The 19,209-nt window shown below is 45.8% G+C and overlaps 1 protein-coding gene across 1 annotated transcript; it reads right to left on the bottom strand.

The window, feature by feature from the left end:
- Positions 1-300: 300 nt before the first annotated feature.
- On the bottom strand, positions 301-18,890 carry LOC126776182 (fibroin heavy chain-like). The gene is given in 19 exon segments (XM_050498483.1): positions 301-369; positions 1,609-1,659; positions 2,020-2,093; positions 3,790-3,929; positions 4,250-4,449; positions 5,925-6,934; positions 7,655-7,715; positions 7,917-8,083; positions 9,026-9,184; positions 9,662-9,730; positions 10,517-11,386; positions 12,146-12,208; positions 12,710-12,745; positions 13,046-13,129; positions 13,682-15,115; positions 15,875-15,943; positions 16,571-17,329; positions 18,029-18,377; positions 18,849-18,890. Coding segments are annotated over 19 exon segments (5,706 nt in total).
- Between the last annotated feature and the right edge of the window lie 319 nt (positions 18,891-19,209).

Here is a 19,209-nt window from a genome sequence, read left to right as displayed (position 1 = left end):
AAGGCTTTTACACAACTTGATATGTTGGCACATTTGTTTACTAAACGTATTGTATCAGTATGGAAAAATGGTTGTTTTTAAACAATATATTCTAACATGAGTGGTGATATAACTTACAATCGTTAAGTTTAGATTTAAGCCATATTACATATTCAACTAAGTCAAAATATTATAACACAAAGATACAATTTACAGACGAAAAGGATCTTATAAGTAATAATAAAATATGTATTACTGTATATGAACATGGCAGTTGAATAAATATTCGTTTTTTTTTGTTTTTTTTTTTCTGACCATACGTCATATAGTTGACGATGACGCCGCGTGTGTGTGTGCGTTAGCGGCGTTGTGTGCGTTACGCGTGACGTTCTGCAACCGACGTGATATATTGAGAACTGCGCCAAAAATCGCTACTAGTTTATGTAACGTAACATTTCACGTTTTGTTTTACGTCCACTGTAACTGTGGTTTTGCACTGGGGGGATAATAGGCCACCCCTCTCATTTAATAACTTAATAGTCGGTTCGCATAAAAAAAGAATAGGCCAACATATAATTCTTAATATAACTGCAATATCATAAAACCACTTAGATAAGCTTTGCTGATATGTTTATTCGGAACATATTTATAAATATCAATACATTTATAAGTATAATCATAACATTTTAATGTTATTGTAATGTATAATTCTTTATATATTTAAAAAACATACTCTTACTCCCGTTCAAGATATACAAATTTTGAAAAAAAAATTGTTCAGAGACGTTTCTTTATTTAATTTTATTTTTTTAATCATCTAAGTCTATGTTGTGCCTTGTTTTGAAAAATAAAATAAAACAAGAAACAATTAATAACTTTTACAAATCAACAAATTGCGTTTCAATATTCGTTGTCAACATATAAACGATGGTTTGGATAAGCGCGGAAACAGCCAAAATAAATACAGCGAAATCGTGCATTCGTTCCACTTCGCCTACGATCTCATTTGCGGTTCTCAGAGGAGGAGTACAACGCCTATGTACCTATATTTCCGAATTTTATGCCTACCACGTACACGGTACGCGCCCCTCGGCGCGTTTGTGTGAGCATAGTTCAACTCCGCCAATTTAACTTGCAACGTCACCGTGGGACAACTTTACGGCTTCGACACGCAGTTTCAGAGGCGGAGGGGAGCGTGGGAGGTCAACGTATGTCGGTGTACGCGCTAGTGTGGGTGTAGTAAAGCGATAGTGAAGGGGTCCACCCCGTCGCGTCATCGCTGACTATTGCGCCTGTGTTAGAGAATGAACATTTAAAATGCCCACCCCATGACGATCACTGCGCGGCCATTTTAGTTTTTTTCGTCATGACTTTTTGCGACCCATCCCGCCTAATGGCTAATTTCTTTAACATGTACGATCGCCAGACATTACACTATACGTACGATATGCTTGTCGATATCATTAACGTCAGGTGCTTACAAAAAAAACCTATTAATTTAAAAAAAGCAACAATTCCTTCCCTAATGTAAATTGTATCGCGTATGTTCAATATAATTATATGGCCTAATTCCAAATATGTATTACGTAATGACTCATACAATAACATTTTTATAAATAACATAAAAACGATTGTAACGAATTTATGTGTTAAATAGTATTTTATAAAAAATCATATTTCCTTAAACCCAAACATTCTGTTAATGGAATATGGAAGTCTGAATCAAAAATATTACTTTTGTAATTGTGTACTTTATATAAATCATATCGACAATATCTAATTATTTAGTTTAAAAATCGAATATTTAACAAATTACTATTTTACTCCAACTATGAACTAGCTATTACAATTTATTAAAGACATTAGAGAAATAAATTGTTTTATTAATTTTTACTTACCAAAATCTTCAATATTAATCACTTGAAAATCACAAGCCATATAAGAAACACAAAACAAACAAAAGGATAAAGATAAAATAATTAATATTTTTATAATAATTTTCACCCACTCACTTCACAGCACAAAAGCGATCAGTGTAACGTTTAAACGTAGCGTAATAATATTAACGATGTGTATCGATTGAGAGTCTGTATCAAAGTGCATCATCAAAAAGTCTTAAGGGACGCTAATATTTATTTCTCACATAAATTTGTATACATTTACATATACTTGAGTTTACTTGTCTGTCCGGGGGTCACTTCAGGTGGTCAAGGGGTCGAATTGATAAACCAGTTTCAGTTTATTATACTTCTTAATCGTATTTTATGAAAACATTTTTTATTTATTTTTTAATAGTGAAAAAATGTAAGAAATTTTGCAATTTTGAATATACTGATTAGTATATTCAAAATTATTATTATATATAACTTGATTAAGTTATCAAAACGGTTCCAACACTTAATGAATTGTATAATTTGAATTATATATCTAAATAGAATAGAAGATTCGATAAGATTATTTTGTCAACACGTCACCGTAATTATCGTTGTACGAGTTGTTGTGTATTGTGATTTGATGAGTTTCATGTATGTATGTCATTTTTTTTCCCACGGAACAGTGGGGGGTATGTGGTGCTCACCGATGTCCAAGGCGCCCAATGCGCCCCGAACATCGGAATACCCACTAAAAAACCAGCGGTGCCCTTTCAGTCTTAACGAGGAGCGCCACGGGATCGCTTTCGCATGCTACCGTCACGCTCTGATGTAACGTTAACCTACCTTAGGTTCGGAATAACTCCATTGTTAATTATTTTAAGAACTGTTTAAGATTTACGGGAATAATTGTAGTTAATATGTAATTAAATTTTGTATATCATAAATATCATACAATATAATTACTTTGATGTAAGCAACTTTTGACTTTATAATTTAACCTTGACTTCGGAACGAGAATAAACAAGCGTCAGAAGTAATTTCCCTTCCATACAATCACAATTTAAAAATTAATAATTATTATAAATCCAAACTTTGTGTATCTCTCTTTCACTCTTTATAGGTGGTGTGTGTAGGTCTGTGTGTGTTTGTGTATATGTCAATATTTGGGTGTCTTTTTCATAATTTAGCTGAACTAAACATGTTTTATTTTTTAATTTTGGCTTTCAATTGATAGATGGTTAAGTTTCTTATTAAAAAAATCCTTTTTATGAAATACATGCAAGACTAATATATATTTTATTTGATTTTAGCTTCATCTTCATCTATTTTTTTTTTTTTTTTTATAGAATAGGAAGGTGGACGAGCATATGGGCCACCTGATGGTAAGTGGGCACCAAACGCCCTTAGACATTGGCATTGTAAGAAATGTCAACCATCGCTTATAGCCAATGCGCCACCAACCTTGGGAACTAAGATTTTATGTCCCTTGTGCCTGTAATTGCACTGGCTCACTCACCCTTCAAACCGGAACACAACAATATCAAGTATTGCTGTTTTGCGGTAGAATATCTGATGAGTGGGTGGTACCTACCCAGACGAGCTTGCACAAAGCCCTACCACCAGTATGTCCCTTGTGCCTGTAATTACACTGGCTCACTCACCCTTCAAACCGGAACACAACAATATCAAGTATTGCTGTTTTGCGGTAGAATATCTGATGAGTGGGTGGTACCTACCCAGACGAGCTTGCACAAAGCCCTACCACCAGTAAACATTTGACAAAAAAAAAATAGCACAGGCTAAATTATATACTCGAATCTGCCAATTTAAGATTCCTTAACTATAATTTGTAACAGTAATATAAAAAGTGGAGGGTTAAGTGTCCGGTTGGTAGGTCGCGCCCGGTTTCTAGCTCTATTAACTAAAGAGAGCATACCTTGGGTTAAAGGGGGTTGATTCTTGCGGCTTACACAATTTTTCTTTTTCAAGTAGACTAGGTGAAGACCTTTTCGCTTCTTAATGATATAATAGAAAGGATTATAGTCACCTTTGATGTTCTTGCTCTCATTGAGCCCACTGGAATTAGTTACGACGATGGGTAAAGACGCGATAAGCTGACGGTTTCTTGAGAACTGTGTGTACAACGGCTTAGTCTCAAATCAGAGAAACAATATTAAAAGCCAGAACGGCAGCGAAAAATATTCGTTTCTAATTCAAATTACTATGTATTAATATATTAATGAATATTGCTGAAATGTATAGAAAATGATCATCATCATATTCAGCCCACATTAATTCACTGCTGGACATAGGTCTACTCACAGGCGCGCCAATTCTCCCGGTCCTGAGCTAGTCGCATCCATTGAGCACTCGCCATTTTCCTAAAATCGTCTGACCATCGAGCAGGTGTTCTGCCTACTGGCCTTTTTGCTTCTCTAGGCCACCACTCCATGACGACTTTAGTCAACCTTCTGTCTTCCCGTCTGGCCAAGTGTCCAGCCCATCTCCACTTTAACTTCGTGATGCGCTTCCCAATTTCTTCGACTTTCGTCTTTCGTCGGATTTTCGCGTTTGGTACACAATCGACGAGAGATGCCTAGTATAGCACGATCCATCACCCTTTGTGTCACTTTTATTTTTTACATACTATGCTTATTAAGCGTACATGTTTCGCCACCGTAGGATTGGAGTTCAATTTGTGACTATTACAATCTTATTATTTCAGAAATAAAAAATATATATATCTTACCTTACCTTATCCTATCTTATCTTATTCTATTCAATACTAATAAAATACTAATAATGCCAACGTTATATATGTATATATATATATATATATATATATATATATATATATATATATATGGTAAGGTAAGATATATATATTTTTTATTTCCTGGAAACTACTTGCTGTGGTGAAATATCCGCGATAGGTGACGCGATCGCAACCAATTAGCCGTTTAGGAGGATTAAGTGACATACACACGGACATTAGAATTATATCTAAAAAGATAATTTTTGTATCCTAAGGCTATCCTGCAAATTGTAAGACCCAATACTATCCTTAGAAATCCATGGGTTTGTATAGATTTAAATATTCTTGTATTTATTATAAGATGTAAAACTATAATTACGGCTTACTTTGTTTTTTAGAAACTCTTGTTTGTGTTAATCATTTGTAACTTGAGTATTTTATTTCGATTAAAACTACATTAAGAAGTTAATTGTAAGACTTAAGATACTGTCACTTTTCAATATATATTTGATAATGTGTCGTACATAATACATAAAATAATATCCTATAAATTGTGACATAAACACTTAAAGAAGCAATAACTTGCGTTTATAACTTTTTCTATGTATGAAAATGCTTAATAACAGAAAATCGAAAAAGGATTTCAAACATTGTATCATACCAGCCTAAATACGTTAACATACATATTGAAAATTTGAAACGTAGACAACTCTAAGCTTAAGATGGCGCCAAATTGACGAGACAAATTAAAATACAACTGCCTGTCTTTTATTTTTGCATATCAAAGGCATAACATCTTTATGCCGTATGTGTGACATCATTTGGCGTTTACGTCTGTACTTTGAATTTTATTGCATTTAACAATGCAATGTAAAAATAATGAATGAAAAATAAATAATTTCGAAAAAGGAAAACATTTTATTTCTAGTTTCAATTTATGTAATAATATATATAAATGGAACAAATGAAATGTCAATTGTAAAAAAAAAAATATTTCTTAAAATTAGGTAATTAGGGTTACCTATTTACACATACCTACAATATACTAGCGATGTCTAGTAAAGAAATGTCGCGACAATTTTGTTATCGGGTGACTCCCTTAATAGATCTCGGTGAAGCATTTAATTTAGACGGTAAAATAAAAAATAAAATACATTGAAATGCTAGTAGAATTTATTTCATTCGAAATTATAAAATGTATCAATTTTAAGTCAAAAAACAATTATGAAAATACATTAGCAAGTGGGGCAAGCCTGACCCTTTCTGCCAATTCTGACAATGTATTGACTGCGTCTGAGTTGACAGCCTTGACGAACTCTACCTCTTCCTTGACCATATAAAACAGACGAGCCTGATGCTGAAGATGTAGATACTGCATTAGAAACAGAGCCCAATTCATTAATAACAACAATCGGAGATGGAGTGAAGATTTGTGAATCATATGGTGTATCAGAGTTTTGGCTTTGTGAACCTGAAGCGGTTGCAGACGCTGCGGCTGAAGCGGAAGTTGAGGAACCAGACGAAGGTGATTCTTTGTTGATGACGACGACATTCTGGCCTTGTCTTCCGTATGGGCCGTAGGCACCAGCTCCTGCTCCAGCTCCGGCACCATAACCTTGGCCTACATTTTCTCCAGCAGGACCTGAACTTGAAGCACCAGTAGCACTTGATGCACTTGCACTAGAGGCCGATCCAGAATTGCCCTCGTTAACGATAACAAGTCCACCTGGGCCTATGCCATAACCAGATTCGTAACCTTGATTACCATAGTTTTGGCCTTGTGAACCTGAAGCGGTTGCAGACGCTGCGGCTGAAGCGGAAGTTGAGGAACCAGACGAAGGTGATTCTTTGTTGATGACGACGACATTCTGGCCTTGTCTTCCGTATGGACCGTAGGCACCAGCTCCTGTTCCAGCTCCGGCACCATAACCTTGGCCTACATTTCCTCCAGCAGGACCTGAACTTGAAGCACCAGTAGCACTTGATGCACTTGCACTAGAGGCCGATCCAGAATTGCCCTCGTTAACGATAACAAGTCCACCTGGGCCTATGCCATAACCAGATTCGTAACCTTGATTACCATAGTTTTGGCCTTGCGAACCTGAAGCGGTTGCAGACGCTGCGGCTGAAGCGGAAGATGAGGAACCAGACGCTGGTGATTCTTTGTTGACGATGACGATATTCTGGCCTTGTCTTCCGTATGGGCCGTAGGCACCAGCATATCCTGCTCCGGCACCAGCTCCTGCACCGGCTCCTGCACCGGCTCCTGCACCGGCTCCTGCACCGGCTCCTGCACCGGCTCCTGCACCGTATACTGCACCAGATCCTGCTCCAACTCCGGCACCAGAACCAAAGCCATGGCCTGTATTACCGCCAGCAGAGCCAGAACTTGAAGCTCCACTAGCACTTGATGCACTTGCACTAGAAGCTGCACCAGATCCGCTTTCATTGATGAATGTTATTCCGCCTTGTTGGACGTCGTAGCCTGGACCGTACGCGAAACCACCAGCAGGGCCAGAGCTTGAAGCTCCACTAGCGCTTGATGCACTTGCACTAGAAGCTGCACCAGATCCGCTTTCATTGATGACTGTTATTCCGCCTTGTTGGACGTCGTAGCCTGGACCGTACGCGAAACCACCAGCAGGACCAGAGCTTGAAGCTCCACTAGCGCTTGATGCACTTGCACTAGAAGCTGCACCTGATCCATTTTCGTTGACAATAGTTAACAAGCCTTGTCCTGCACCGTAAGCAGGATTGTATCCTAAACCATTTCCTCCACTTGATGCACTGGCAGCACTAGAAGCACCAGCGCTTGTTGCCGATCCTGATGGGCCTCTGCCGTAACCAGCTTCGTAACCTTGATTACCATTATTTTGGCCTTGTGAACCTGAAGCGGCTGCAGACGCTGCAGCTGAAGAACTAGACGAAGGTGATTCTTTGTTGATGATGACGACATTTTGGCCTTGTCTTCCGTATGGGCCGTAGGCACCAGCTCCTGCTCCAGCTCCGGCACCATAACCTTGGCCTACATTTCCTCCAGCAGGACCTGAACTTGAAGCACCAGTAGCACTTGATGCACTTGCACTAGAGGCCGATCCAGAATTGCCCTCGTTAACGATAACAAGTCCACCTGGGCCTATGCCATAACCAGATTCGTAACCTTGATTACCATAGTTTTGGCCTTGCGAACCTGAAGCGGTTGCAGACGCTGCGGCTGAAGCGGAAGATGAGGAACCAGACGCTGGTGATTCTTTGTTGACGATGACGATATTCTGGCCTTGTCTTCCGTATGGGCCGTAGGCACCAGCATATCCTGCTCCGGCACCAGCTCCTGCACCGGCTCCTGCACCGGCTCCTGCACCGGCTCCTGCACCGGCTCCTGCACCGGCTCCTGCACCGGCTCCTGCACCGGCTCCTGCACCGTATACTGCACCAGATCCTGCTCCAACTCCGGCACCAGAACCAAAGCCATGGCCTGTATTACCGCCAGCAGGGCCAGAACTTGAAGCTCCACTAGCACTTGATGCACTTGCACTAGAAGCTGCACCAGATCCGCTTTCATTGATGAATGTTATTCCGCCTTGTTGGACGTCGTAGCCTGGACCGTACGCGAAACCACCAGCAGGGCCAGAGCTTGAAGCTCCACTAGCGCTTGATGCACTTGCACTAGAAGCTGCACCAGATCCGCTTTCATTGATGACTGTTATTCCGCCTTGTTGGACGTCGTAGCCTGGACCGTACGCGAAACCACCAGCAGGACCAGAGCTTGAAGCTCCACTAGCGCTTGATGCACTTGCACTAGAAGCTGCACCTGATCCATTTTCGTTGACAATAGTTAACAAGCCTTGTCCTGCACCGTAAGCAGGATTGTATCCTAAACCATTTCCTCCACTTGATGCACTGGCAGCACTAGAAGCACTAGCGCTTGTTGCCGATCCTGATGGGCCTCTGCCGTAACCAGCTTCGTAACCTTGATTACCATTATTTTGGCCTTGTGAACCTGAAGCGGCTGCAGACGCTGCAGCTGAAGAACTAGACGAAGGTGATTCTTTGTTGATGATGACGACATTTTGGCCTTGTCTTCCGTATGGGCCGTAGGCACCAGCTCCTGCTCCAGCTCCGGCACCATAACCTTGGCCTACATTTCCTCCAGCAGGACCTGAACTTGAAGCACCAGTAGCACTTGATGCACTTGCACTAGAGGCCGATCCAGAATTGCCCTCGTTAACGATAACAAGTCCACCTGGGCCTATGCCATAACCAGATTCGTAACCTTGATTACCATAGTTTTGGCCTTGCGAACCTGAAGCGGTTGCAGACGCTGCGGCTGAAGCGGAAGATGAGGAACCAGACGCTGGTGATTCTTTGTTGACGATGACGATATCCTGGCCTTGTCTTCCGTATGGGCCGTAGGCACCAGCATATCCTGCTCCGGCACCAGCTCCTGCACTGGATCCTGCACCGGCTCCTGCACCGGCTCCTGCACCGGCTCCTGCACCGGCTCCTGCACCGGCTCCTGCACCGGCTACTGCACCAGATCCTGCTCCTACTCCGGCACCAGAACCAAAGCCATGGCCTGTATTACCGCCAACAGGGCCAGAACTTGAAGCTCCACTAGCGCTTGATGCACTTGCACTAGAAGCTGCACCAGATCCGCTTTCATTGATGAATGTTATTCCGCCTTGTTGGACGTCGTAGCCTGGACCGTACGCGAAACCACCAGCAGGACCAGCGCTTGATGCACTTGCACTAGAAGCTGCACCTGATCCATTTTCGTTAACAATAGTTAACAAGCCTTGTCCTGCACCGTAAACAGGATTGTATCCTAGACCATTTCCTCCACTTGATGCACTGGCAGCACTAGAAGCACTAGCGCTTGATGCCGATCCTGATGGGCCTCTGCCGTAACCAGCTTCGTAGCCTTTATATCCATTATTTTGGCCTTGTGAACCTGAAGCGGCTGCAGACGCTGCAGCTGAAGAACTAGACGAAGGCGATTCTTTGTTGATGATGACGACATTTTGGCCTTGTCTTCCGTATGGGCCGTAGGCACCAGCCGATCCTGCTCCGGCTCCTGCACCAGATCCTGCTCCTACTCCGGCACCAGAACCATAGCCTTGGCCTGCATTACCGCCAGCAGGGCCAGTACTTGATGCACCGGCACTGCTTGATGCACTTGCGCTAGATGCTGAACCCGATCCGCTTTCATTGATGACTGTTATTCCGCCTCGTTGGCCGTCGTAGCCTGGACCATACGCGAAACCACCAGCAGGGCCAGAACTTGAAGCTCCACTAGCGCTTGATGCACTTGCACTAGAAGCTGCACCAGATCCGCTTTCATTGATGACTGTTATTCCGCCTTGTTGGACGTCGTAGCCTGGACCGTACGCGAAACCACCAGCAGGGCCAGAACTTGAAGCTCCACTAGCGCTTGATGCACTTGCACTAGAAGCTGCACCAGATCCGCTTTCATTGATGACTGTTATTCCGCCTTGTTGGACGTCGTAGCCTGGACCGTACGCGAAACCACCAGCAGGACCAGAGCTTGAAGCTCCACTAGCGCTTGATGCACTTGCACTAGAAGCTGCACCTGATCCATTTTCGTTGACAATAGTTAACAAGCCTTGTCCTGCACCGTAAGCAGGATTGTATCCTAGACCATTTCCTCCACTTGATGCACTGGCAGCATTAGAAGCACTAGCGCTTGTTGCCGATCCTGATGGGCCTCTGCCGTAACCAGCTTCGTAGCCTTGATATCCATTATTTTGGCCTTGTGAACCTGAAGCGGCTGCAGACGCTGCAGCTGAAGAACTAGACGAAGGCGATTCTTTGTTGATGATGACGACATTTTGGCCTTGTCTTCCGTATGGGCCGTAGGCACCAGCCGATCCTACTCCGGCTCCTGCACCAGATCCTGCTCCTACTCCGGCACCAGAACCATAGCCTTGGCCTGCCTTACCGCCAGCAGGGCCAGTACTTGATGCACCGGCACCGCTTGATGCACTTGCGCTAGATGCTGAACCTGATCCGCTTTCATTGATGACTGTTATTCCGCCTCGTTGGCCGTCGTAGCCTGGACCATACGCGAAACCACCAGCAGGGCCAGAACTTGAAGCTCCACTAGCGCTTGATGCACTTGCACTAGAAGATGCACCAGATCCGCTTTCATTGATGACTGTTATTCCGCCTTGTTGGACGTCGTAGCCTGGACCGTACGCGAAACCACCAGCACGACCAGAGCTTGAAGCTCCACTAGCGCTTGATGCACTTGCACTAGAAGCTGCACCAGATCCGCTTTCATTGATGACTGTTATTCCGCCTTGTTGGACGTCGTAGCCTGGACCGTACGCGAAACCACCAGCAGGACCAGAGCTTGAAGCTCCACTAGTGCTTGATGCACTTGCACTAGAAGCTGCACCTGATCCATTTTCGTTGACAATAGTTAACAAGCCTTGTCCTGCACCGTAAGCAGGATTGTATCCTAGACCATTTCCTCCACTTGATGCACTGGCAGCACTAGAAGCACTAGCGCTTGATGCCGATCCTGATGGGCCTCTGCCGTAACCAGCTTCGTAGCCTTGATATCCATTATTTTGGCCTTGTGAACCTGAAGCGGCTGCAGACGCTGCAGCTGAAGAACTAGACGAAGGCGATTCTTTGTTGATGATGACGACATTTTGGCCTTGTCTTCCGTATGGCCCGTAGGCACCAGCCGATCCTGCTCCGGCTCCTGCACCAGATCCTGCTCCTACTCCGGCACCAGAACCATAGCCTTGGCCTGCATTGCCACCAGCAGGGCCAGTACTAGATGCACCGGCACCGCTTGATGCACTTGCGCTAGATGCTGAACCCGATCCGCTTTCATTGATGACTGTTATTCCGCCTCGTTGGCCGTCGTAGCCTGGACCATACGCGAAACCACCAGCAGGGCCAGAACTTGAAGCTCCACTAGCGCTTGATGCACTTGCACTAGAAGCTGCACCAGATCCGCTTTCATTGATGACTGTTATTCCGCCTTGTTGGACGTCGTAGCCTGGACCGTACGCGAAACCACCAGCAGGGCCAGAACTTGAAGCTCCACTAGCGCTTGATGCACTTGCACTAGAAGCTGCACCAGATCCGCTTTCATTGATGACTGTTATTCCGCCTTGTTGGACGTCGTAGCCTGGACCGTACGCGAAACCACCAGCAGGACCAGAGCTTGAAGCTCCACTAGCGCTTGATGCACTTGCACTAGAAGCTGCACCTGATCCATTTTCGTTGACAATAGTTAACAAGCCTTGTCCTGCACCGTAAGCAGGATTGTATCCTAGACCATTTCCTCCACTTGATGCACTGGCAGCACTAGAAGCACTAGCGCTTGTTGCCGATCCTGATGGGCCTCTGCCGTAACCAGCTTCGTAGCCTTGATATCCATTATTTTGGCCTTGTGAACCTGAAGCGGCTGCAGACGCTGCAGCTGAAGAACTAGACGAAGGCGATTCTTTGTTGATGATGACGACATTTTGGCCTTGTCTTCCGTATGGGCCGTAGGCACCAGCCGATCCTACTCCGGCTCCTGCACCAGATCCTGCTCCTACTCCGGCACCAGAACCATAGCCTTGGCCTGCATTACCGCCAGCAGGGCCAGTACTTGATGCACCGGCACCGCTTGATGCACTTGCACTAGATGCTGAACCTGATCCGCTTTCATTGATGACTGTTATTCCGCCTTGTTGGACGTCGTAGCCTGGACCGTACGCGAAACCACCAGCACGACCAGAGCTTGAAGCTCCACTAGCGCTTGATGCACTTGCACTAGAAGCGGCACCTGATCCATTTTCGTTGACTATAGTTAACAAGCCTTGTCCTGCACCGTAAGCAGGATTGTATCCTAGACCATTTCCTCCACTTGATGCACTGGCAGCACTAGAAGCACTAGCGCTTGATGCCGATCCTGATGGGCCTCTGCCGTAACCAGCTTCGTAACCTTGATTACCATTATTTTGGCCTTGTGAACCTGAAGCGGCTGCAGACGCTGCAGCTGAAGAACTAGACGAAGGTGATTCTTTGTTGATGATGACGACATTTTGGCCTTGTCTTCCGTATGGGCCGTAGGCACCAGCTCCTGCTCCAGCTCCAGCACCATAACCTTGGCCTACATTTCCTCCAGCAGGACCTGAACTTGAAGCACCAGTAGCACTTGATGCACTTGCACTAGAGGCCGATCCAGAATTGCCCTCGTTAACGATAACAAGTCCACCTGGGCCTATGCCATAACCAGATTCGTAACCTTGATTACCATAGTTTTGGCCTTGCGAACCTGAAGCGGTTGCAGACGCTGCGGCTGAAGCGGAAGATGAGGAACCAGACGCTGGTGATTCTTTGTTGACGATGACGATATTCTGGCCTTGTCTTCCGTATGGGCCGTAGGCACCAGCATATCCTGCTCCGGCACCAGCTCCTGCACTGGATCCTGCACCGGCTCCTGCACCGGCTCCTGCACCGGCTCCTGCACCGGCTACTGCACCAGATCCTACTCCTACTCCGGCACCAGAACCAAAGCCATGGCCTGTATTACCGCCAGCAGGGCCAGAACTTGAAGCTCCAATAGCACTTGATGCAATTGCACTAGAAGCTGCACCAGATCCGCTTTCATTGATGAATGTTATTCCGCCTTGTTGGACGTCGTAGCCTGGACCGTACGCGAAACCACCAGCAGGGCCAGAGCTTGAAGCTCCACTAGCGCTTGATGCACTTGCACTAGAAGCTGCACCTGATCCATTTTCGTTGACAATAGTTAACAAGCCTTGTCCTGCACCGTAAGCGGGATTGTATCCTAGACCATTTCCTCCACTTGATGCACTGGCAGCACTCGAAGCACTAGCGCTTGATGCCGATCCTGATGGGCCTCTGCCGTAACCAGCTTCGTAGCCTTTATATCCATTATTTTGGCCTTGTGAACCTGAAGCGGCTGCAGACGCTGCAGCTGAAGAACTAGACGAAGGCGATTCTTTGTTGATGATGACGACATTTTGGCCTTGTCTTCCATATGGGCCGTAGGCACCAGCCGATCCTGCTCCGGCTCCTGCACCAGATCCTGCTCCTACTCCGGCACCAGAACCATAGCCTTGGCCTGCATTACCGCCAGCAGGGCCAGTACTTGATGCACCGGCACTGCTTGATGCACTTGCGCTAGATGCTGAACCCGATCCGCTTTCATTGATGACTGTTATTCCGCCTCGTTGGCTGTCGTAGCCTGGACCATACGCGAAACCACCAGCAGGGCCAGAACTTGAAGCTCCACTAGCGCTTGATGCACTTGCACTAGAAGCTGCACCAGATCCGCTTTCATTGATGACTGTTATTCCGCCTTGTTGGACGTCGTAGCCTGGACCGTACGCGAAACCACCAGCAGGGCCAGAGCTTGAAGCTCCACTAGCGCTTGATGCACTTGCACTAGAAGCTGCACCTGACCCATTTTCGTTGACAATAGTTAACAAGCCTTGTCCTGCACCGTAAGCAGGATTGTATCCTAGACCATTTCCTCCACTTGATGCACTGGCAGCACTAGAAGCACTAGCGCTTGATGCCGATCCTGATGGGCCTCTGCCGTAACCAGCTTCGTAACCTTGATTACCATTATTTTGGCCTTGTGAACCTGAAGCGGCTGCAGACGCTGCGGCTGAAGAACTAGACGAAGGTGATTCTTTGTTGATGATGACGACATTTTGGCCTTGTCTTCCGTATGGGCCGTAGGCACCAGCCGATCCTGCTCCGGCTCCTGCACCAGATCCTGCACCTACTCCGGCACCAGAACCATAGCCTTGGCCTGCATTTCCGCCAGCAGGGCCAGTACTTGATGCACCGGCACCGCTTGATGCACTTGCGCTAGATGCTGAACCCGATCCGCTTTCATTGATGAATGTAATTCCACCTCGTTGGCCGTCGTAGCCTGGACCGTACGCGAAACCACCAGCAGGGCCAGAACTTGAAGCTCCACTAGCGCTTGATGCACTTGCACTAGAAGCTGCACCAGATCCGCTTTCATTAATGACTGTTATTCCGCCTTGTTGGATGTCGTAGCCTGGACCGTACGCGAAACCACCAGCAGGGCCAGAGCTTGAAGCTCCACTAGCGCTTGATGCACTTGCACTAGAAGCTGCACCTGACCCATTTTCGTTGACAATAGTTAACAAGCCTTGTCCTGCACCGTAAGCAGGATTGTATCCTAGACCATTTCCTCCACTTGATGCACTGGCAGCACTAGAAGCACTAGCGCTTGATGCCGATCCTGATGGGCCTCTGCCGTAACCAGCTTCGTAACCTTGATTACCATTATTTTGGCCTTGTGAACCTGAAGCGGCTGCAGACGCTGCGGCTGAAGAACTAGACGAAGGTGATTCTTTGTTGATGATGACGACATTTTGGCCTTGTCTTCCGTATGGGCCGTAGGCACCAGCCGATCCTGCTCCGGCTCCTGCACCAGATCCTGCACCTACTCCGGCACCAGAACCATAGCCTTGGCCTGCATTTCCGCCAGCAGGGCCAGTACTTGATGCACCGGCACCGCTTGATGCACTTGCGCTAGATGCTGAACCCGATCCGCTTTCATTGATGAATGTAATTCCACCTCGTTGGCCGTCGTAGCCTGGACCGTACGCGAAACCACCAGCAGGGCCAGAACTTGAAGCTCCACTAGCGCTTGATGCACTTGCACTAGAAGCTGCACCAGATCCGCTTTCATTAATGACTGTTATTCCGCCTCGTTGGACGTCGTAGCCTGGACCGTACGCGAAACCACCAGCAGGGCCTGAACTTGAAGCTCCACCAGCGCTTGATGCACTTGCGCTAGATGCTGAACCCGATCCGCTTTCATTGATGACTGTTATTCCGCCTTGTTGACCGTCGTAGCCTGGACCGTACGTGAAACCACCAGCAGGGCCAGAACTTGAAGCTCCACTAGCGCTTGATGCACTTGCACTAGAAGCTGCACCAGATCCATTTTCGTTGACAATAGTTAACAAGCCTTGTCCTGCACCGTAAGCAGGATTGTATTCTAGACCATTTCCTCCACTTGATGCACTGGCAGCACTAGAAGCACTAGCGCTTGATGCCGATCCTGATGGGCCTCTGCCGTAACCAGCTTCGTAACCTTGATTACCATTATTTTGGCCTTGTGAACCTGAAGCGGCTGCAGACGCTGCGGCTGAAGAACTAGACGAAGGTGATTCTTTGTTGATGATGACGACATTTTGGCCTTGTCTTCCGTATGGGCCGTAGGCACCAGCCGATCCTGCTCCGGCTCCTGCACCAGATCCTGCACCTACTCCGGCACCAGAACCATAGCCTTGGCCTGCATTTTCGCCAGCAGGGCCAGTACTTGATGCACCGGCACCGCTTGATGCACTTGCGCTAGATGCTGAACCCGATCCGCTTTCATTGATGAATGTTATTCCACCTCGTTGGCCGTCGTAGCCTGGACCGTACGCGAAACCACCAGCAGGGCCAGAACTTGAAGCTCCACTAGCGCTTGATGCACTTGCACTAGAAGCTGCACCAGATCCGCTTTCATTGATGACTGTTATTCCGCCTTGTTGACCGTCGTAGCCTGGACCGTACGTGAAACCACCAGCAGGGCCAGAACTTGAAGCTCCACTAGCGCTTGATGCACTTGCACTAGAAGCTGCACCAGATCCATTTTCGTTGACAATAGTTAACAAGCCTTGTCCTGCACCGTAAGCAGGATTGTATCCTAGACCATTTCCTCCACTTGATGCACTGGCAGCACTAGAAGCACTAGCGCTTGATGCCGATCCTGATGGGCCTCTGCCGTAACCAGCTTCGTAACCTTGATTACCATTATTTTGGCCTTGTGAACCTGAAGCGGCTGCAGACGCTGCGGCTGAAGAACTAGACGAAGGTGATTCTTTGTTGATGATGACGACATTTTGGCCTTGTCTTCCGTATGGGCCGTAGGCACCAGCCGATCCAGCTCCGGCTCCTGCACCAGATCCTGCACCTACTCCGGCACCAGAACCATAGCCTTGGCCTGCATTACCGCCAGCAGGGCCAGTACTTGATGCACCGGCACCGCTTGATGCACTTGCGCTAGATGCTGAACCCGATCCGCTTTCATTGATGACTGTTATTCCGCCTCGTTGGCCGTCGTAGCCTGGACCATACGCGAAACCACCAGCAGGGCCAGAACTTGAAGCTCCACTAGCGCTTGATGCACTTGCACTAGAAGCTGCACCAGATCCGCTTTCATTGATGACTGTTATTCCGCCTTGTTGGACGTCGTAGCCTGGACCGTACGCGAAACCACCAGCAGGGCCAGAGCTTGAAGCTCCACTAGCGCTTGATGCACTTGCACTAGAAGCTGCACCTGATCCATTTTCGTTGACAATAGTTAACAAGCCTTGTCCTGCACCGTAAGCAGGATTGTATCCTAGACCATTTCCTCCACTTGATGCACTGGCAGCACTAGAAGCACTAGCGCTTGATGCCGATCCTGATGGGCCTCTGCCGTAACCAGCTTCGTAACCTTGATTACCATTATTTTGGCCTTGTGAACCTGAAGCGGCTGCAGACGCTGCGGCTGAAGAACCAGACGAAGGTGATTCTCTGTTGACGATGACGACATTTTGGCCTTGTCTTCCGTATGGGCCGTAGGCACCAGCCGATCCAGCTCCGGCTCCTGCACCAGATCCTGCACCTACTCCGGCACCAGAACCATAGCCTTGGCCTGCATTACCGCCAGCAGGGCCAGTACTTGATGCACCGGCACCGCTTGATGCACTTGCGCTAGATGCTGAACCCGATCCGCTTTCATTGATGACTGTTATTCCGCCTCGTTGGCCGTCGTAGCCTGGACCATACGCGAAACCACCAGCAGGGCCAGAACTTGAAGCTCCACTAGCGCTTGATGCACTTGCACTAGAAGCTGCACCAGATCCGCTTTCATTGATGACTGTTATTCCGCCTTGTTGGACGTCGTAGCCTGGACCGTACGCGAAACCACCAGCAGGGCCAGAGCTTGAAGCTCCACTAGCGCTTGATGCACTTGCACTAGAAGCTGCACCTGATCCATTTTCGTTGACAATAGTTAACAAGCCTTGTCCTGCACCGTAAGCAGGATTGTATCCTAGACCATTTCCTCCACTTGATGCACTGGCAGCACTAGAAGCACTAGCGCTTGATGCCGATCCTGATGGGCCTCTGCCGTAACCAGCTTCGTAACCTTGATTACCATTATTTTGGCCTTGTGAACCTGAAGCGGCTGCAGACGCTGCGGCTGAAGAACCAGACGAAGGTGATTCTCTGTTGACGATGACGACATTTTGGCCTTGTCTTCCGTATGGGCCGTAGGCACCAGTCGATCCTGCTCCAGCACCGGCACCATAACCATGGCCTGAATTACCTCCAACAGGGCCTGAACTTGAAGCACCAGTAGCGCTTGATGCTGCTGCACTTGAAGCTGCTGAAGTACTGCTAGAACTTGAGGCTCCAGGCACTTTTTTGATAACGACATCTTCTTCATATATTCTTTTGTGTCCAAAAGCATCAGTCTTTATGACGATGGTTTTCACATTCACATCATCACCTACTATATCACCGCTCGTGTCTCCATCTTGTTCAAATTCTTTTCGTATTGTCGATCGTTCGATAACATTTCCAGTTTTATCCACATCAAATTCATCACTTGTAGTTAAATTTGTTTCTTGATATGCATTACCATCTGATAGAATACTTATCAACTCATCGTCGAAAGTATCAGCAGACGCATACTGAAAATAGATTTCCTTGGTTATTCGTTTTTACCAAATATGTCTAGTATAGTTAACCGTCCTTACTTATGTTATAATTACGAAGGTGAGTTGCTTTTTAAGTTTGTTACGTTTTCACTTCTTAACTTGACTGATCACATTAAATTTTGGGCACACGTTGTCATGGATACAGAAAAGGACGTAAGGTTTTTTTACCTTTTTTAATTGCGATGATAGATAAAATATCTCAGTCAAGTAACATGCATTTTTAAATGTTTGAGTTAATAGAATTCTTATTCTAATTACATTTTCGAAAAGTTTTCATTTTTTTTATAATAATATTTAAACGTCCATATTATGTACAAGTTTTTTTACATTTTTAAAATTGTATAATTTTATATTTTCATATTAAGACAGTGATAGCAGACATAGCATAAAAATATAAAATTAGAAACTATCAAGCAATAATATATCAGTATTAAAATAACTCACCTGAAGTGCTATGCACAAGATCACGAAGGTTGGTACTCTCATTTTGCTTTGAGAGTTGGAACCGAACTGATGCTGATCCTTAGTTTTACTGCCCTTTTATACTAAAAATCTTCATAGCACTTGACGTACAAACTTTTGTAAATTAAATTTAAGAACTTGTTATAATATTGACTTTTCTACAAAATAAACAAATTATAATAATTATAACAAAGCCTAGGTTACCTTGCGAGTCGTAACAATAGACATTAATTGAATCTTGATTAAGACATTGTAATTTTTCTGAAATTTACAAAATATTTTATATTTTACACGCGCAGTATTAAATATTAATTAATTCCAATATGAAATATTAAGAAAATAA

This window comes from Nymphalis io, chromosome 19 (genome assembly GCF_905147045.1).
Source record: "Nymphalis io chromosome 19, ilAglIoxx1.1, whole genome shotgun sequence".
Classification (NCBI taxonomy): domain Eukaryota; kingdom Metazoa; phylum Arthropoda; class Insecta; order Lepidoptera; family Nymphalidae; genus Nymphalis; species Nymphalis io.
Note: the sequence above shows the minus strand (reverse complement) of the source record. Positions and strands in the feature narration are given on the sequence as shown.